Source organism: Nanorana parkeri, unplaced genomic scaffold, assembly GCF_000935625.1.
Source record: "Nanorana parkeri isolate BGI_ZX_2015 unplaced genomic scaffold, ASM93562v1 scaffold1872, whole genome shotgun sequence".
Lineage (NCBI taxonomy): Eukaryota > Metazoa > Chordata > Amphibia > Anura > Dicroglossidae > Nanorana > Nanorana parkeri.
Window position 1 is genome coordinate 12,505 of NW_017308140.1, and position 21,820 is coordinate 34,324.

Genomic DNA, 21,820 nt, shown 5'->3' on the forward strand with positions numbered 1-21,820 from the left:
GAAGAACACAGAGTATGTAGCTTAATTTATTTTGTATTGCTGTATAATGTATTGCTGGGATTCCTAGTCCTCTAAATCTGGTCTCCTTACTCCCTCTCCTGGCTGCCTCTCCACGCTCTCTCCTCTATACTCTCCAAAAAATTGCTGTGCGTGGCGCTAGATTGTTCGGGTTTCACTTGAAGAAAAGGTGGCAACCCTACCTCAGAGCATGTGGCAAGAGAATACTCACAGGGATGTGGCTTTTGGGGACCAATGTTGCTGCATGGGGGGAAGAGATCTGGGTTTGGAGGGTAAGTGTGACTGCAGGAGAGAGTACTGAGGCTTGGGGGATGAGTAGGTAGGTGCTAGGGGAATACTCCTGATGGCTGTACACTCTAAAATGTACTTTACTTTGAAATCTCCTGACAGCTATGGTTCGTAAGAATATAAGAATATGGTTCGTGGTTGATAAAATATAAGATGGAAGGGACGACATTGGCGTTCCTTAAAAAAGATGTGCTGTATGGTACATATTACTGTCCATGACACTCTATAGGCTATGCTGTAAGTGATATAGTCCTGACGGCTGCACATAGGGGTTGATTTACTAAAGGCAAATAGGCTGTTCACCTTGAAAGGAAATGTTCACTTTGCAAAGGAATTTTGCCTTAGCTTAGTGAATGAGATGAAGCCCTGCTGACTTCCATCATGCAATCAAATGCAAGCAAATACATTTTTTTCTATTTTCCTTGCAGGTGATTGGGGATTCTTTGAAAAGTGAATTTCCACCATGTTCACCGAGCAAAGGAAAAATTACCTTGCAAAGTAAACAGCTATTTTCGCTATTTTCGCTTTTTAGTGAATATACTATAATCTGTCATGCAAATTACATACTCCTAACGTTATAAGAACATTTAGGTTTAGTAATAATTATCTGTTCATATTGTGGGTGAACAAAAGCATATGTGATAGAAGAATTTTACTTTTAAAAAAGAAACATTCTCTTGAGACATGTGTGTTAATGTTCGAACTCTATCTTGTGGCACAATAATTAATGCAGGACAAAATGATAGTGTCTCTGCAAAGGGCATTCCCCAAACCCATATACTCACATTATTTGCACTCCCTCACAGCTCCCTGCTCCTACACATGGGGCCCCAAATCCACTGTGCCGGTGACGTGGTGGAGTTGTGATGTCACTCCCCTGGACATAATTTTGTAGAAGACTGATACATATGTGTGGAGTGTATACAGCAAGTAGGCTCAAACTCTGTAACCAGGCCTTTTTAAGCCATGTACACTGTCTAGTGCCATGAGGCAATGCACACAGTTTCCTGCAGCATGATATACTGTATATATATAATGCAGCTTTTCACTGCCCACTGTTGTCCCATGACTGTTAGAATGCTAGCAATGCCCATGTCCCCAAAGCACTGTGTCTCAAGGGTTGCTGCAGGAGATTGGGACCCCTACATTTTACTACATAAGGAGACTAATTTACTAGAGGAGTTGAGAACCTCTAAAAAACAAATGTTTTAAATATTTACTCAAATTATCCAAATTATCCAATCGTGTGAAAAGCAAATTCCTGTTTACTTAATTCATCTGCATATGATTGAATAATTGCAGTGAATACAATTTGTGTGAAGATCCTCAACTTCTTTAGTAAATTGGACCAATAGAGGTCACATTTAAGATACAGGATATTCATTTAAACAGCACTTGATGTACATACCTCAGTTTGATTATTATTGTTTAGAAGAATAAGGTTAAAATTGTTAAACTGCCATTTTATTAGTTGCACTAACATTATATAATATTTAAGATATTGATAATGGTCAGTGACTTGGTATTCATTTAAAGAAGTGCCCTTGCCACCATAGTGTTCTTTTAGAAAGTGTCAGTTTTATGAGAGCAACTATCCTAATTTTTAAATAAAGATTTCTGTATGTGCTGTAAAGTACTCTTTTGCTGTACTTTCAAACCTATTTCTGTTACTCCAGTGCACTAAACATTTGTAGTAAGTAGAAAATTTGCCCTGTATGGGGCATTTTGTAAAAACCCCAATCCTTCTCAAAGAGCCATGTCAATTACTTTGTTAAATATATAATGGCCTGTCTTGGCATGTGCAAAGGACGAGCACAGCACTCTGCAGCACCAACACTGCAACATCTTGGGACTGACCCACCTATCAGACAGGTCTAGTGACTGTCGGCTCTCCAGAGAGTGCTGCCGACTGGTGAGGCGGCTTGAACCGGAGACAGACTCCACATCACTGCGCCCATTAGTGGCAGAGTCTGCGCTATCGTAATGCCTGCCATGCAGGGAAAGAGGAGACAGGTCAGAGGGGATCACACACACCCCTCCATCCTGCCATCCCACAGACATTAATGTATTAAGAGATGTTAACCATAATTATACAATCTGTCAGGTTTTAGATTAGAAATACTTTAACATTGCTGTGCAATAACTGTCTATCTTTACCTGACTGGCCGGTGGTCTGAGAAATCCATCTCATAGCTGTGTACAGAGTCAGTACAAGATCCATGGGAGCTGTACTGGTGTCTCACAGGATATTGGTGTACAGAGGCATTTGGCTGGCATGTTGAATAGTAAGCTGGAGGTATACTATTGCTGGTCTCACTTCGGTAATCACTGTCACGATCATCAACAGCACTATCAGGATCCTCATTGTCTGCAAGATAAAAGAGTAAGCAAGAATGACAGTATACTAATCATACATGTAGCTAAAGCCGCATTACTATTGATGGCCACCATATCATATTATTTCCATGAAAATTAGAAGATTATTGGGATGACTGCATTCTTGTGATGACTGCCAATGTGATGGATTTGACCATGTTTCCAGTCATCATACCACCATACAATTAGTTCTCTACAGAAACAGGAAACAGTTTTAGTGTTACCTGGTAACACATACCAGTGGCAATTGCTAAAAACTAAAAAACTGAATTTTATTTTACAAAATGCAAATGTATTCTAGGACAAAACGTTTTCTTTATAAAAGTAGATTTAAACCCTAGATGAATTAGATGAAAGACATTTAGTTTGCTAAAGCACTATTTATAAACAACTGCCACTTTTTTATAAAATAGAGTTATAAAATTTGTGTTGCATGTTACTGCTCCTGATTTCCAACAGCCTCCTTGCAGCAACTTCCTGTCTACATGCATGCACTCTAGTGATGTCTGCATGGCAGTTCTCAGGGCATGTTTCCTGATGTGACAACAATGGAACATACATGTGCAATGTGCATTTGCACAAAACTTACACAAAAAGGCTTCACTTCATTATAAATAAAACTCTAATCACATGGGATAATTTCACATTTAATGTTATCATCCCTCAGGTATAGGGTAGGGATGGGGTTCAACTGGAACTCTAGCTGTTCATAGTGCACTATGAACGTGTGATTTGCCCTTTTTGCCCATCTGCTGAAATTCTGGCTGCTGCATATCACTAACACCACTAAATGACAACTCCATGCTAAGGCTGGCTGTGCCATATGCAACTTCTGGAATTGCTTGTTAGGATGCTATGTGGGCTACTTACATCCTAGCAACCAATAATACTGTGCAGGCCGCATAACATTAATAGTTGCTAGGACGCAGGCAGATGAATTGTTATGGTGAAGGCAGCCTCTGGCATCCTAGCGACCAGAGTTCCTGCTGCCTGCTGGCTCATTTCCAATTGTAACCAGACTGAAAAGCATCATGGATGATGTCATTGACCATATAGGGTCATGACCATATTTGGTAAATGAGGACAGCCAGGTTTCTCAGTGCTGCTGTTTACAATCCAGCAGAAGTGGGGAAATGTCAGTTGCGGTGGGTGAGCGATGGGAGCAGAACTGTCACTGGATGACGTAATTGACAGATTGGATTCACATCATGGGCTTTTTTTGTTAATAAAATACTTTTTCAAACATGCGGGGTGTTTTTTTTTCTTCAATTTTCAACTTTTATCTGCGAATGATTAACCAGGGGTATGTACCCCTTACTCATTCAAGGGGGATACTTTATTTTTGAACGGGCTTCCAGAATGCGATAAGTCCTCCATCCTAGATCCCCACATCCTCTTGGGGACTGGATGTATGGATAGGGCTCTTGTCCACATCAACATGAGGACATGGTGCCTTGCCAAGGAGGGTTTCCCCTGGAAAGGTACCATCTCCATATTGAGGGCATGTGACCTGGTAGTGCCTTTCATAGCCAGCCAGGCTGCATGCCTGGATAAGAGTCTGGTATGGATTTTGGGGTGAACCCCAGATTTTTTTGGTTTTGTTTTTTTGCAAGGGCTCCAACCTAGCAATTCCCCTTGAGCGCCTGTTCACACCAGCAACTTCGCGAATGCTGGTGTGCGTGTGCCGGGACAGTGTCAATGTGCTTGATCGAGCCACATCACACTGTTTCTTTTTTTTTGTTAGAACGTTATTGAAATATCACAAGTGACATTTCATTAAGTTCTATGGCCACACTGTGGTGCAAAGCGGCTGTACCTTATTTTACTGTGGTCCACCTAAAAAAAGGTACTGCATGTGAACTGTACCCAACCATAACAAGGCAAACTGCCTTGTCTTGTGTTCATACTGCGCTGGAAATAAACGGGCATCAAAGTCCGAACGCATATGGTGTGAACAGGTCCTAACACTCCGACTGATTCAGTTATCCCTAGTGTGGCCCATAAAGATCCCACAGCCTGAGCAGAGGTGAGACATACCTATCATCCTACACAATGTTGTTATGAGTATCGATACGTTTATTGTGGTTCTTAAATGATTCTTAGATGGAGAGCTTTGTCTACATTATATTTAAGTTGTATGAGTAACTGATGCTACGATGTCTCCACTTGTGAATGGAGTTCTGCCGGGTTTTAGTTGGCCCTTTTGCCTGCTGAAAGTTTTTATTTTTATACTCATAAATGTTTTTTTACTTGGAATTGTGGCCTTATGATGATGAATATGTATTTAAAGATGGGTAGATGTGAGTATTTCTTGTTGAGTTTTGTTGTGCTGATATGTGTAGCTGTTATGTTGAGCTACCCTTAGTGAGCTATGGTTAACATTTTTTTAAAGATATCATAGTTCAATGCAGGTTTAGCTCCAGGTAGCCTTTTGAGTCCCATACTTTAACACAGTAAATACATTAAAGGAGAAAAGAAAAAATCTGGAGCAGTTGCCCATGTCAACCAATCAGCTTCTAACTTTCTTTTCAATACTACTACGAATTGCTGTGGTAGGAATCCCAAAGATACTGTTTAGAAGTGGCAGCTGTCACCTGTTACATGCGGCTAGGAATTGCATGCGGTTAGGAATAGATCACTATCCCTGGACACATAGTTACATAGTTACATAGTATTTGGGGTTGAATAAAGACATACGTCCATCAAGTCCAACCCATATAGGTCCACGCATCATCTCATTCTTAGGGATACTGGTATCCCTGGATATTACGGTCAGTCAAATAAATTGTCCAAACGTTGCTTGAACAAATCTACACTCTTGGCTGAAATCACATGATCAGTGCGACCAGGGACAGTGATCTATTACTAACCGCATGTAATTGTATCACATACGGTGTGTCGGCAGATTCCGCTGTTAAATGCAGCCACTGTCACCCAATCAATAACTTGAATGGGTGACAGTTGGCATATTTGGAATTTCTACCGCAGGAATTCATAGGTTCCAGCTGCAGTAATAACAAAATGCACCTACACTGTAGGTGTGATTGAAGCCTAACTCATTATTAACCCATAGTTAGCCTTAATCAGTCATAATGAACTAATTCCTTAACCTCTTATTTTACCTATTATTTGATGATGATAATTTTTTATTTTAGCAATCATACTGTACATGAAAATGTTTTGTTTGGGTTTTTTTTTCATTGCATTAAAAGTGCAGTTATCATTTAATACTAGAGCACTTGGAAGCAAAGGTAGCTACTAATGTTAGCCAAACATGCAATATACATTACACACGTCCAGGTAAAATACAAACTGAAGCATTAAACTTTTACCTGTAAAGGCATGTATGTTTATATGGTATATACACACACACCACATGAAAAGGATTTTTTTGTATACTTACTTTGCTGTTCACCCCAGCCAAAATAATTCCAGTTACCTAAATATGAGAAATGTTTATGAAGATTGTTAAATAAATCTATGTTAGAAACATTTCACATACTTGAATTAACTAAACAAAATATTATTTTCCACCTAACCAGCATTGAGTAGTCTCCACCATGAGTACGGGGTTGCACACAATGGTGACCAGACTGTGGGAGGAAAAGTCCTATAAACAGCCCTATAGTTGACATACTTTAGAATATCATTAAATGAGGACAATAAATGGCAAATATGCACACACCTGGAAAAGAAATACATGCATGTTGCTAAGCCATGCCACTTTCAGGGAAAACTGGCAATATTCAGGCAAAATGGGGAAAGTTGGATGAAATTTAGAAAGCAAAAGTTGACTTTTTAATTTCATTTAGAATATAATTGTAGTCTCTGACATAATTGAGCTAGTTTACAAAAGGAGTTAAGAGTCTTCACTCACAAAATCATGAGACTATTAACCTAATTTATCCAATCATGTGAAAAGCATCTGCACATCATCTGGAACTCAAACTGAACAGAAATGTGCTTTTCACATGACTGGATAATTAAAGTGAAAATGTACACAATGTTTTAAGTTAGGATAATCAACTCTGCTAGAAAAGCAGCCTCCATGATTTAACTAAAATAAACGAGTGGACTGTAATGTCTCAACAGAATATGGAATGTACCTTTACAGTGACTTGAATAAAGCGTAACACTGTATCTGGCAGCTGTGTATATCTGCTGCTACTGAGACACAAGCGGAAGCATTCAGTTTCTAAAAGTTTTAGAGGAGTCAAGGACATAGGATTAGGCTACTGGCATGCGTGTTTTTGGTACAGTAAAAAAACACATTAATTTTACTCAATTATACTTATTTCAAAACAGTTTTGACTGGAAAATATTTATGTTATGAGAAATGATACTTACAGCACTGAGAACCATGAACGGGTAAGGGATTCTCCTGCTCTTCTTGAAACACATACTGAAATTAAAAAATTAGATAAGAAAATTGTTACAAAGGTCCTTTTTTGAACACGACATCTCATTTTCTCTTCTCTGCTATCCACTGACTTCCTAAAGAGACTCGGGTGGCAAAATGTATACTAACCCATTGCTGCCCAAATGGAGAATAACAAGACAGGAATCCTGTGTCTGGAAATTTTGATTCTTATTGGTCACTCATTTACTATGCATAATATAGGCCGGCACTTTCCAGATACCACCAGACTATGACAGGGATGATACACTTTGATATATTAGGAGTTTTAAATGTTATGTAGCAGTACTAGGGGTGAGCAAATCTAGCGAATCTGCATAGGCTGGATACAAAATTTGTGAACTGCAAATTCTGATGGAAACCCACTTAAAGTCAATGGGTGACAAATTTTAATGAGCAATTGTAACTAGCAAATGTACAGTGGGGGAGGGCCTTTTTATGTGGCTTGGATTACAGGATTAGATGATTCCGTAAAAGTTGTACATGGTGTTACAGAACAGCATCATTCAGGGATTGCCCCAGTGACAGTGTACTCTGGAAGCATATATATTTTTTTTTTCATCAGCACTCTTGTACATGATGTAGCTGGATTGGTCAGTGACTTTGTGTTCAGCCTTACCATTGCTTTGTCCTGCTGGACCTGCTTTCCCCCTACTACCTCTATTTGCAGTACCTCTGCCTCCTATTTTAGGCTTGTCTGCCATTGTCTGGCTTTTATTGTGTGGTGGTTTTGGAGTGCCCCATTTTTCTGCACAGCAATGTGGCTGCATGTGCTGTGTACAAAGAGCAGCACACATTAGCAGCACCTCTGCCTCTACCTTTAGGCCTGCCTGTCATTGTCGTTTTTTTGGGTATCCCTAACCTATTTTTAACAAGGCAATAAGAAGGTAGGGTGAATGTAAGAAATGAGGATGGTATAAACACAATCCTAAATGCACCACAAAAACTGAAAATTAACAGTTCAGAAACAGTTACACAAAATAAAGAAGCTGGATCAAATAGTTTACAGCCACACATCATAAAAGAATTGAGCTCAGTTATTGCTAAGCCATTCTTTTAATATTTAGAAATTCTTTCATGACTAGCTTTTACCAATGGATTGACACAAGGCATATGTGGTGCTTAAATTATTAAGGGATCAAGTTCTTCACCCAGTAACTATATGGCACTAAGTTTAGCTTCTATAGCATCAATTTTATTTGAGGCTTTGCTAAGTGACCAAGCTCACTCCCGTGATAGACTACAATCTCATGTTTACTCTACTAATCTGCATTGAAATTATAAGAAGTTAGCTTGGAGAGGTGGCTACAACAAACGCAGGGACCATGGGGAACAAAAATAACCACTCTCCAGAAGGAAGGACAGTATCAGCACAAATTCATAGATGATTTGAGGATCTACAGCCCAGTGATACACAAATAAGTTATTGTTTTGTTAGTAGTTAAGTACTTGAATGCATTTTTAATATTTAATTACTGAGTGACACAATAAGGTTTTTTCTTACTTTCCTCTGGATGAACTGTGGGTTTAGGGTCATGAGAATGCAAAGTCAACATTTTGTTTATTTTTATCTTTTGGTATAACTTGATGTAAATATGTCTTTTTTTCAACCTGACTAACTATAACAATTTTTGGGCCATTCAATGAGCTTGAATTAAGTAGTAGTACCAGCAGAGATGAACATTAATGATTATCTGCAATTACACTAATATTAGAGTAAATCTGTATAGGTATCACATACTTTTAGTTATCATCTAGAGCACCCAGGGGGCCCTGGAACCCAACACACTCTGAACCTTTGTTATGATGGACCTCAAGTACTAGTAGTGAGCTGTGGGAAAGGATGGCCAGAAGCTAGCTTCCATGTCAGAAAACATAAACAGTACCCCAGGTTCCAGGCCACACTAGATAATTAAAAGGTACAGTATGTTTACGCTCCTCTAGGTGCCTGCATTTTAACATCCCAACTTCTATTAGTTTGATAGTTCTACCACAATTACTATTAGCCTCTTTTTTTTTTTTTTACTTTGTTGCATTTCTATACTGCTACACTTAAAATAGACGTTAAGTGTTGATCTACAATGTAACACTGCATTTTCAACATTCTGCCAACAAAGTTTTTTTAATTGATTACTTACATCATCCTGATCCCTCATAGCATTTAGCTGCTCTAACTTCTTTGCCCAGTATCGAGCCTCCTCTTCCGGAATATCTAAAGAGTAAAAATGTAATTTACCATTTATATACTCTGTACGACTTTTCCATCTCAGTTTTACCAGTCTCAATCCTTCCTATCCTATCAAAGCAACATGATTTTTTAGTAACTTTAAAAGCGTATATGATCAACAAATACATCATACCCTCAAGTATAAACTTAAGAAAACATATTTTTACTATAAATAATGTTAGAAATCTCATTTAAAAAGGGACAGGTAAGGGCTAATATAGTATGATAATGAGCCACATTGTACAGTATGTCTGTAGAAATCATAGAAACCAATATGGTATTGTGTTTCATGCTGTCAATAAATGTTAGAAAATAAAAAGGACAATATGGTTGTTTGCTAGAGGCAACACAGAGTTTCTTTGTTTCAGATACCTTTCTACATTAAGTCCACTTTCTCAGCTTAGGTCAGATGCAAGCAACAATGTATTGCTGAACCTTTACTGTAGGAATTCCTACAAATTTTGCTTTTTTGTAATAGTAATAAATGTGGAAATAGAACAGTATACCTTGGACAGGGGTAGGGAAAGAGTCAATATCTGACTGTCTCCTCTTACAGCTACTGGCTGCTGAACTGCTTAGAGAGAGCTCTTCCCTTCCCTTGCTCTCCCTGTAATTAGTTTTCTGTAGAGTAGCAGAGCAAAGCAAAGCAGCTAAGAGAGAACTTCTACCTTCCCTTTGCTCCGCCTGTAATTAGTTTGCCATTGGGACCAAGGAGAAGAAACTCAGTCCCTATGTAAGCTCTAAGTCAATCCTGGATCTTCACATGGCTGAGGACTCCCTTCCTTCTCCCATGTGTAAGCACTGGTGTCTAAAAGGGCCAATTGCTAATCAGCAATGATTGCACAATGGAAGAAGGGGAGTGAGTCAATTGTTCCCTTATACCTGGAGGTACTGGCCATTACACTTCTCTGTAGGTGCTGAAAAGAGTAGGAGGAGTGTAAAGGGAAGATAAAACCACAAATTTTGAAATTAACTTTGCAGCAATGTATTGTTGCAGTTGTAGTCAAAAAGCCTGACCTGGCCAGTACCACCTGAACACATTCTTGGCCAGTGGTCTTGAAAGCCTAGACGCCCAGACAAAATTTAGCAATATCATTATGGGGTCTATTCACGTAGCTGCTGAAGGATCTAGCCATAGCTTCGGCCGATCCTTCGGCTAGCTTCGGCCCCAGGACCCCTTCGGTTCAGTAGAACCGATGGGGTGCTGTACGGGCTATTCACTATAGCCCGTACAGCTCCCGAACGTGGCCGAGAACGCACAATCGTTTTCTGTTTACTTTTTGTAACTTTTTAAACTATTTTTCAGCGGCATTCGGCTATTCACTCACTGCTGTTCGGCATCTATAAGAATAGGCCGAACAGCAGTGAGTAGCCTGCCAGAGGCTCGGCTCAGCCGGTCCAGATGTTGGATCGGCTGAGTCGAATTCCTTCTGTACTTCGGGTCAGCCGAACATGCTGAGCATATTCGGCCGACCCGAAGCCATGCAAAGCAAGCCGATGTACGGCTGATTTCAGCCGATGTATGGCTGAAATCAGCCACACCAGCCTGAAGTGAATAGCCGAACAGTGCTCGGCTCACTTCACTTCAGGTCGGTCATTCACTCGGCTGCCTACGGCAGCTTAGTGAATAGACCCCTATGTTTTGTTTATGGCTATAACTCTATACCGAAGTAGCCTACCTAAGTAACCTTTACAGGCTTTTAAGAATTTTATTTGGTACACTCTTTTAATTAATTCCCTGATTAAATTTTTTTAAATAATAAGCTGATAAATGGATAAAATGCTGATAGTAAAGCAATGTACACTTAACAACTGATAATAATTTTTAAAACTGTGGTAACTAATTTTCTTTTACAGCCTGCATCTCAGTTGTACAGTGAAATATAGGCTTCAGCAGATATTGTGCATCTCACTGGCCAGGCACAATGACAGATGAGCTGGCAGGTATGTTCAGTAAACACAGTCACCAACTGGTAAGAAGTTATAATGATACTCTAGCAAATCAATGTTTTGTCCAAGAAAAAAAAAAGTGAAACATTTCTGCACAGTTCTTGATGTTTTCAATACAAATGTATCCTTTAAAACAGCATCTGAAATTCTATTATTTATACATAAGACCATATGTGCATTTCTGCCTTTTAGCCAGTTAGGGGCTTCCTTTATTCCTTTTTCATGTAGCCAACAGTTAGTATCCCCTTTTGTGTAAGCTGCATAACTGAACAAGTATGGTAATTGTTCAGTAACTGAACAAAGTGGGTCATGCAATTTTAACTGCTGCCTCTGTACACAGCTTGGGATTTCTGCCCTGTTAGGATTTCACCACGATCAGAAATTCTGTTATAGTAGATGGAAGCTCTTTGTTTTACAAGGGCTGATTAAAAAACTGTTAGAATAGAGGCTAGGGTTGGGCCATATTTGTTTATAGAATTCTGAAAGCAAACCATCTATACCTGGAGTTTTTGCTGTAGTTACCATTAATTCATTTTCATTTCTAGAGAATCTATTAAAGCTCAGAACTTTGTTTTGAATATAGTGAAGAAGAGTTAGAATCTCTATTGTGTTTTATTGCTGTTTGTGGCTCTACTGGGGAAATTTCCCCTAACTTTGTAATTTAGGAATGTTATAATATAAAAAGTAAAAACACAATTGTATTTTGTTACCTAATGGAAGTTCAAACCGAGCGTCAAGCAAGATGCGGTGGAAGGTGGGGTCTTTGGTTCCACAGATCTCATTATCTGTCATTATAACTTGAGAGTCAAGGGTCAACCATTCACCTGGGCCTTCCTATCATGAAGTGAAATAACAGAAATCTGGTTTAGGACAGTAACAAAAAAAATGAGTGAAAGGAATTTGTCAATTCAAAAATACTGAATTAAATATATCTGTATATACACAGAGCTCTACTAAAGACAATGTTTACAGAATCTTTTAAGCAACATTACCTCGAGGTAATGTTGCTGTCCTCATAGCTGCTTGCTATGAGTTGTAGAAACATGAGGCAGGTCTGTCCCTCTATGTAAGTTGATCAATGGAGCAGCCATAGTGCAGCTCATTTAAAGTGACACTAAACTTGAGAGTTAAATCAGTTAAAATACATTCAAGTACCTTAAAGGAGAACTATGAGGTGAGTGATTTTCACTCAACCTCATAGTTCGAGTCGACGTGTGACAATAAAACTGTCACACGTCGGCTTAATAGATCGGAAAGTGAGCGAACACATACCGTCGCTCACTCACTTCTCGATCATCTCCCTGCAGAGAGCCGTGACTGTCACTCACGGCCCCCTGCAGGGATTCCCCCCTCCCCGCTCCGATCCTCCATGGCTGACTGGAGGAACGGATGGGGGAGGGGGCAGGCACAGCTGGATCTGCCTCTAGATAGGGAGAGCCAGCTGTCACTCACGCAGCTGGGTGGATCTCGACAGTAATGTCGGGATCTGTCCCGGCTGCGGCGGTCTCAGTATACCGCGAGCTGTAGCTCACGATATACTGAGCTTTGGGTCACGAGAGGATGCTAGTTTATGTCCTCTCGTGTTACTGTTACCTGTAAACTGTTACCCCATAGTTCTCCTTTAACTATAAACAAAAATGTATCTTATTTGTGTATCAGTTTGCTGTATATCCTCAAATCCTCTCTGAATTGTTGCTGACACTGTCCTTCCTTTTGTGGCTACTTTTGTTTCCCATGGTCCATGTGTGTGTTGCAAAGTAACAACCGCTCTAACATCGCTTCCATGATAGGCTATAATTTCAATACAAATTAGTAAACTAAGTGAGTGTGAGATTTTAGTTCATCATGGGAGTGAGCTTGGAGTGGTGGCTACTTTACAACATACACAAAGACCATGGGTAAAAAAGTAGCCACCCTCGAGAAGGAAGGACAGTGTCAGCATGAATTCAGAGATGAGTTGAGGATCTACAGCCGAGTAATACACAAATAAGATACAGTACTGTTAACAGTTAAGATACTTTTTTACACATTTTTAAGATTTAACTCCTGTGTTTACTGTCACTTTAAGATCTTCCAGGCTGGCTCCTGTTAACTGACACGCCACACAGAAAACTCATACCAGTGATGAATGTCCAATAACACCAATAAAACTGCAACAAAATCTTGGTGGATCCAATTATCCACAAAAGCTTTAAACTTTGTAACTCCTGACACATCTGAAAATAGCGGAATCACACCATGTGAAAAGAAATCCAACAAAAGCGCATTTGACTAGTGCATGAAATCTACTTGAATAGAAAGAAAGTTCAGATCAGAGGGATATAAAGAAAGTGCATGAAATCCACTTTAATAAAAAAACAAAGCTCTGTTACACTTACTTTATGGTGTTGGAAGATCAAGTAGGAAGTGGCTGTGATGACTGTGGAAAGTTATCCAAGCTCATGCTGGCTCTATAGCTGGCCACAGAGGAACAGGCATGTATGCAGGGCCGCTGCTAGGGGGGTACAGGCAATCCTCCTGTACTGAGCCCAGGTCCAATCAGGTCAGCAGGAGGGCTCATTGGCAGGGGATGTCTGTGGGTGCACGCACTACTACCTCTCCCTAGGTCTATGGAACGATCCCAGGCTTTTTCTAGCAAAGATAATGGAGAATAATCTATCCTCAATTGCTCGATAATCTAACGTTCCCAGCATTGTTCCGATTGTGACATTGAATCATCTAGAGCATGCTGTCACCAGACCAGTGGCGGACCTAAGGAAAAAAGGGCCCTGGTGCAAGATTTTTTTGGAGCCCCTTCGACCCAAAAAACCCCCCCACAAACCCCCCAATCCACACGCCCTGAAGCAACCACAAAAAAAATCACAGCACTCTCCTCCCGCAGCACTCAGCCGGCTGTCACACTTTCTCTCCACCCCGCTGGGACACAGAGCAGCACCCAGCGGGGAGGAAAGAAACAAAGGATGCGCCGATGTATCGGCCGATATGTCTCTGTGCCGATCGTGGATGTGGGCGGGCGGTGAGACGGGGAGGGTGGAGCGTGAATGCAAGCGGCCAGGTCTAGCAGCTGCAAGCGTGAGGCGGGGAGGAGGTGTGTGGAGCCGTGAACAGGGCCAACTAATCAAAAGCCGATAATCGATGATTGAAAACTTGGACAACAACTTTTTCAATCATCGATTATAATCGACTTAGTCAATTAATTGTTGCAGCTCTACATTCATCCCAGATTTCTGGGGACAGTCCCCGGATTGAGGAGACCCTCCCCAAACAAATTATGTCCCCGGGAACATAAAATAAAACTTTTTTTAAAATACTTACCTGATACAGCTTCTGAGAAGATACGCTATTAGAATAGCGAGGAAGCTGGCTGCGCATTTTGCATAGCGCCCGCTACGCTAATAGCATATCTTCTCAGAAGCTGTACACATTGCGCGCAAGCTTCTGACAGCATGGGAGACGGGAGGCTGCGCTTGTTGGTGGATACAAGTAATTCACCAGCACACACTTGAAGGATTTTTAAAGTATTGATATGTTTATTCAATACCCAATGTCACATACTGTCATACGGTGCTTACGTTTCGGAAGCGGCCGGAGGCTTCATTTGGCGGGGGTCGGTGACGGGACCCCTGACGGCCCCGCGGGCAGGGGACGTTTTTAAAGGCAGTAGTCCGCCCCTGGTGCTGGGCCCCCCAGGCTGAGGCCCCATGTTCCGGCGCACCGGTTGCACTGGCGGTAGTTCCGCCACTGCAACAGACTGAGTGTGGTCGCTTCCTGCTCATGTGAGACAGTGAAGGAGGTCCAAGTTTTGAGTTTCTCAGGCAGGACTGCTTTCAGTTTTTTAGTTAGCTACATGTCCTTAGGGGGAAGTGAGGGCTTAAGGGGGAGATCATAAAAGGGTTTGGAATTCTCCCATCATGCGAGTCTTGGAATCCCAGGTTGAGCACCCATCATCACTCTCATTGCTGGCCACAGTCTGTGTATCTTTTCTGCAGACCTTTTAACTTGTTAGATCATTCAGATGGTTTGCATTGTCCAAGTTAATTAAAGACAAAGCTGGGCTGGAGTGGCCGTGCAGGTTCTGGAGAAAGATTAGAATTCTACAATTTATACTTCAGGGCATATTTAGGCTTTATTCACACTGTGCGATTTGGGATACCAGCAGGAACTTATGGATTCCTGCTGCAGGAACCTATGGATTCCTGCAGCAGGAATCCCAAATCTCACATTTAGATGTGGCCGCTGTACCTGTTCAAGTAAATGACTGAGTGACAGCCGCATCTGTAAGCAGAAGTCTTCAGGAAATCATATGTGATATGATTACATGTGGTTTGGAATGCATGTGGCTTGGAATAGATCATTGTCCCTGGATGCACAATAAATGCATCTAGGATCAAACCTCATATGATTGCATACGAATCTCAAATTGCACAGTGTGAGTGTCGCTTTACACGGTTCAGTATGGGGGAATGGTCATTGTCAGTGGCCTATAGCTGTCAAGCAGATTTTCTTTTGCAGTGAACTTGGTAAAAGCTGATTTCTGATTGGTTGCTCTGGTTGCTTTGGGTTACTGTACATCACTCCTGCAGTGGCATGCAAAATAGGCAGCTTTCCTTTATTTTTCATGTTTAATTGTACCTACTGTGTATGTGACTTCAGGGCCACAGGGGGGTACAGCCTATGATTTCTAATGGTGGCCCTGCATGTGTGTGTTTACAAACTGGAATCCCTCCAGTTACTCCAGTCCCCTGGCAGGTGAGTAACTAATTTTTAATGTGTATGTATACCCAAACCTTTGTTTTTTCAGTTTTGGTAAAGTAAAGAAGGGTTAAACACCTTGTCAGATTATTTGCTGTATGCGTCCTTATTAGGAGACTTCCTTTTGCTTTCTGGCCCTGAGATGCACCAGGAAGTGAGAGGAAATCTCTAAAAGGTGGGGACAAGTACCCACTATTGCAAGATTTACCCTCACCACTTGTTCTAGTGACATCTGTAATATTTTGGATTTCCCATCATTTCTTCTCAATGAAAATGGCCACCAGAACAAAAATAGTGGGTGAATTTACCCTGTAGGCACATAGACAGCAATAAAAATCTTGACAGATGTTCTTAACCTTTCCAACTTTATGCAATAAAACTTTTGGCTAGTCAGACACTTTACTTTATAGGGATAACATTTTCACCTGCATGACATAACTGGCCTACTAAGGAAATAGTTTACATCTAAAAGTGTTTTTACTTAAAGGAAGATTTCATGTGGATCACACCAGGTGATCAGGGGTCACCTGTTGCCATCTGTCCTTATCGGCCCTACATAGTAGAAATGGTAAGTAAGAGAGGTGGAGCCCACTCAAATATACTCTCTTTAGTTTCCATTATCTTTTGCCCCATTCGATGCTGTAAGGGTCAGCTTCAAATGCAGAGCTTGCAGAGAGATAGTAGAGATGCCAAAGTGCCTTTATCGCCTACTTGCCTGTGCTTATTCATAAATGTTGCATCAAACACAAATGCAAAAGAGTTTCCCTATCAGGGGTCTGTGTCAGCACAATCCAATACACAACAAAAACAATCAACCTACTAAATAGTTATGTGATCATACGGATCAGCTTAGTCCAGCAGTCTGTCCCAGCACAGCCTGCATGAAGTCCCTCTCTCTCTCTCTCTCTAAAGGTGGCCATACACTTTACAACCATTGCAACACCTTAGTCTTGCGATGGTTGTAAAGTAATTAAAAAAAGTACGATCTGCCCATCTTGGACATCGCAAGCCCGCCCCCCTGTGGGGCGTGTTTCCGATGACCGCAATGCCGAACGGGCAGTGTGCGCGTGCGCACAGCGGCCCATTCGGCATTTGTCTCCCAAGCATGCCACAAACCAGCCAAAAATGTAAGATTTTCGGCTGGTTTTCGAACATCCTCCTTAGACAAAAGACGTACAGTAAAAAGGTTGCACGCCTTCCATACACTTTGCGATTATCGTACGATCGCATGATTCCCCGCGATTATCGTACGATTATCGCACAGTGTATGGGCACCTTTACACACCACCTACTAATCCAAGAAAAGATTTCTATTAGCAGATCACTCCTAAGGTGCCCATACACTGTGCGATTATCGTATATAGAGTAGTACAACTTTTCTACTGGATTGAATGAATGAAGATTGCATGTGCAGGAGCATGACCTGACAGTGAGTATCTTCTAGAAAAGGCATTTTAGCGCTGAGCAGACTGCACAGCAAACTGGACTGGAGATAGGTAAATGTGTTGCTTCTCAGGGGTGATGGGGAAGGGCAGTGGAGCCTACTATGGTTAAGTTTACTGAAGTCGGTATACTATGGTTAAGTTTACTGAAGGCGGTATAAAAATCTTTTCTATTTTTCACTTTTTGCTTTGAAAATATATAGAAAGTAAAATAATTAGACATATAAGACAATAAGACAATACCATCAGATAAAAACCTTGTATTATATGTATTAATAAATTAATTGTTGAATCATAAGGCACTAGTAGGCACACAGCTGAAATGTGAAAAGTGTTCTGGTAAATAGCTGTGAGAGCTGAAGTGGTTATAATAAACCTTTCCCTAGATAAATATGTAGGCTGCCATTGCAGACGTTTAGTTTTGATATAATGACAGAATTACTTTATAAAAATGTGATTTTTCTTAACAAACCTGGAGTTTCACTTTTCATCCCTACTTTTTCTATTTTTTTAAAGTCTATGATGCTTACCTCATTGGACTGTCGAATGGTTCTTAATGGAATCCATACGGTCCCTAGCATTGTATCCCAAATCAGTCCTTTATTCCAGACTTCCACTGTCAATCCCAAATCCAGCCTGCTAATCTCACTGCAGACAAACAGAAAGTAACCTTACTTCATGATGCAAGACACAGCTGATGATCAGGTTAGGAATCACTATTCTTTACTCACAACATGAAGTCTTGCTCCCAACAGGGCAAGTTGCCCCTGACTGTAATAGTCGTGCTCTTCACATTTTGTACTTTTAAGGTTACATAAGCATTAAACTTTTCTGTCAAAAAACAGAAACACATTTATTTTAGAAACCTCATTATACAAGTGGTAAAGCCTAATTATCTACAGCATAGGCACACCTACATATACATGTTGCATAAGTACTGCATGCTGAGGGCTATAATGATTCTGGTATACATAGCTCTTGCGTTTCTTTTCTTCCAATATAGAATAAAGCTAATAGAAAAACTGTTAGGTGTTGGTACTGTTCAGAACTACATACTTGCATTTCAGCATAAAAATAACACTATTACAAAATGCCTTATCCTTTAATTAATATACAATAAAGAGACTTGAACAGTTACAAGTACTGAACAGTTACAAGTAATGAATATTATTAATTAACAGTAAAAAAAAATGTAAAAGCCAAATGTATTGATTTGGCTAATGTATGAATACAACACCTATGTGACGTAAGAACTTTACATGACGCCCCTGACTGTAACTTATTATTATTGTTATTATGACATAATATTTGCGCATTAACAACAGTTTGCGCAGCGCTTTACAATATAAAGGAAGACATTACAATCACAATACAATTCAAGACAAGATGGTAAGGAGGGCCCTGCCCCTGGGGGCTTACAATCTAAAAGAGGAGGGGGAAATTATACATGAGGAGGTAGCTGTGTGGGGATGAATTATTTGAGAATGTGATGGTTCAGTGGTTAGGTTGAGGTGGGATAGGCTTCCCTGAAGAGATGAGTCTTTAGGGAACGCCTAAAGGCAGTCAAGGTGGGAGATAGATGGTCCGGTTGGGGTAAAGAGTTCCAGAGGATGGGAGAGACTCTAGAGAAGTCTTGGAGGTGAATATGGGAGGAGTGGACACGGGAGCTGGAAAGCAGGAGGTCTAAGGAAGAGCGGAGTGAACGGTTAGGGTGATATTTTGAGACAAGGTCTGAGATATATCCGGGGGCAGAGTTGTGAATGGCTTTATAAGTGACTGTTAATATTTTGAATTTTATTCTCTGGGCGAGTGGAAGCCAGTGGAGGGATTGACAGAGGGGGGATGCAGACACTGTCAGAGAGAAGCTTTGCAGCCTCCTCTGTGGTGACAGGGTCAAAAGAGGAAAGTAACAAGTGTGATACTTACTGGGTTAATGCTTATTTAACATCAGCCAAAACTTTTTTTATAGCTTTGAATAGTTAGGAATGTCTAGAACCTCTGTCAGCTTTTAGTGTTGTGTGCATCTCCCCAAATTGAGGACTTTGGCACTTGTCAATGGAACACTTGACCACAATGGTCACCACTCCTGTTCCATTAACAAATGTACGTTTTTACATTTCCAATCACTTTCTGTCCTGGTTAGAGTAGTCACCAGGACAAAAGAGAACTGAAATGACAACAATAAAATGTGTTAGTTAGAGAAAAACATTTTGGCTGGAATTCTACTTTACCAAGCTATGGGCTACTATAAAAAAATGACCCCTTCATGACCAGTGACGTATAGTGTACGTCACTGGCATCGGGCCCGTTTAAATAGACTCTGTTTACACTTGTAATGCCGACTGTCGGCTTTACAGTAGAAGTGACTCTGGCGGCTCAGCCGTTGGTAAACGGCGTGTGTACCCCTCCCCCCGCCCAACACCCCCGCCGTGTTTCTCGGGCTCCGCTGCCCCTCCTACAGGACCGGCTTCTCTGGTGTCGGGGGGAACTTGGGGAGGAGATCAGCGAACCTCTGTTCACCGATCTCCTCCCCGTACTAGGGGACCGGGAGCGATGCAGATGACATCACTTCCGGTCCCATAGCTGTCAGTCCTGGGCTCCTGAAGCCCAGCAATAAGCTATTGAAGTGCGATCTGCACTTCGATAGCTTATTTCAAGTGTAAAGGTGATACTAGGGGTTCTGTCACCACCACTATGCTATCACATGCTTGTATGCTATCACATGCTTGTAAGCCCCCTATGTGATAGCAATTAAAGTAAAGTTAAATAAATAACTGTTTTTAAAATTAATAATAAAATACATGTAAAAATAATATAAAAAAATGTTTTAAAGTCCCCCGCGAGCACACGTGTCTTCACGTAAAGCAAAACAAAAACGCGTTGGGTGCACCTACGCATGAAAACGACGATCGCGTTACACATGTTGGGTATCGTCGCGCATGCCGGAGTGAGAGCAATAATTCTAGGGCAAATATTTATGCGCATCTCTAAATTGATGACCTGTGGGTGCTTTTAAAGTGTTGGCTTTGGGCTTTTTGGGGGTAATGAATTTTGTCGCAGTTTCACGGACGCACACAATTTTTAACCTGGCCATGTTGGGTATCTATTTACTCGTTGTAACCTCCTCTTTTATGTTTTATTTTAAAAAAAACTGGTATTTTGTTGTGTTTTGGGGCATTTAAGTGCATTTTCACTAATTTTTTTGGTTTCATAAGGATTTAGTCTAATATTGTGCAACATAAAAATGGTATTCTATAGGGTCTTGGCTTTCAGAAAATATATAATGTTTGGGAGTTTTAAGTAATTTTCAGGCCTAAAATGTGGATTACAACATGTAAACGAAAAAAACAAAAAAGGCCTCGGTCATGAAGGGGTTAAAGAACCTTAGGCATACTTGGTGCGCCCTGGTTCTGCTTCCCTGTAATGGCTCCAGAGTTATTTGCAATTGCCGGGATTGGCTTCCATTTTTAAAGCCAAGTCCCAGTCTATGTTGCAAGAACACTGACAGCAGCTCAAAGCCTGTACATACTGTTTGCTGTTCTTTTATGCACAGACCAAAAACATTTGTTTGATATCCACAAATGTCAGTTAAAGCAACCTTGCAAGTGAAAAATAAGTATTTACTTAATACAAACTTGTACCTATTTAACCCTTTCTTGACCCTTATCAGTCCTAATTAACGCCTTCCTTCCCTTCTATCCTTTGCTATTATTTTTCTACTCTTTTTGTTTTTCCACTTTTATTTTTATTGAATCTTTTAGTGCCATTCCTTCAAGTGACATTTAACAGAATTCCCCTTTAATCCTACCCCAGCAGTTAAAGGTTATGTAGTAAGGGAAGGGGAGGAGGAGCTGGGCAAGCACAAAAAGTAATTAGACACTTGCAGAAAAGGAAAACGCTAGATGTAACTTATCCTGGAGTGGTAGAATGCTCCAGTAAGTTCAAAGGCACTTGCAAGTGAATAGAAAGTTGTTTATGGAATTTGTTAAAACATTTTTTATGATATGCTTGGTTAATGTGGCCAGGGCCTGCATCCTACTATACTGGAAAGGTGTTGACCCTCCCCTGCTTAACCTATGGCTCCTGAAAGTAGAAGATACCCATATTATGGAGTAACTGACTGCTGCCTTACACCACAGGAAAGAGAAAATCTAAAAGACATAGTTCTATTGGTTTAATTTTACCTGCTTCCGGGAAATTAAAACCCTCTTGAACTCGTGGGGGACCTCTGATCTAAAGGCTGTGTCTGCATCAGATTGGAATCGGTGCTCCACTGCTGTTTCCCATAGCCTCCCCTTCCTCCCTCTCCCCTTCCTCCCTCTCCCCTACCCCCCCCCCCCCCCATTTTTT

The 21,820-nt window shown here is 40.8% G+C and overlaps 1 protein-coding gene across 1 annotated transcript in view; it reads right to left on the minus strand.

The window, feature by feature from the left end:
* The window catches only part of LOC108799984 (protein unc-13 homolog A-like), a gene marked incomplete at its 3' end in the record, with an annotated part of 40,394 nt that overhangs the window by 6,550 nt on the left and 12,024 nt on the right, over positions 1 to 21,820 (minus strand). Inside the window, exons 3-10 of the mRNA XM_018571937.1 lie at positions 18,202 to 18,301; positions 18,001 to 18,118; positions 11,987 to 12,110; positions 9,238 to 9,311; positions 7,030 to 7,084; positions 6,086 to 6,121; positions 2,464 to 2,674; positions 2,168 to 2,293 (exon numbers count right to left, since the gene is read on the minus strand). Of these exons, the coding sequence (XP_018427439.1) occupies positions 2,168 to 2,293; positions 2,464 to 2,674; positions 6,086 to 6,121; positions 7,030 to 7,084; positions 9,238 to 9,311; positions 11,987 to 12,110; positions 18,001 to 18,118; positions 18,202 to 18,206 (749 nt within the window). The remainder of the gene's footprint in view (positions 1 to 2,167; positions 2,294 to 2,463; positions 2,675 to 6,085; positions 6,122 to 7,029; positions 7,085 to 9,237; positions 9,312 to 11,986; positions 12,111 to 18,000; positions 18,119 to 18,201; positions 18,302 to 21,820) is intronic.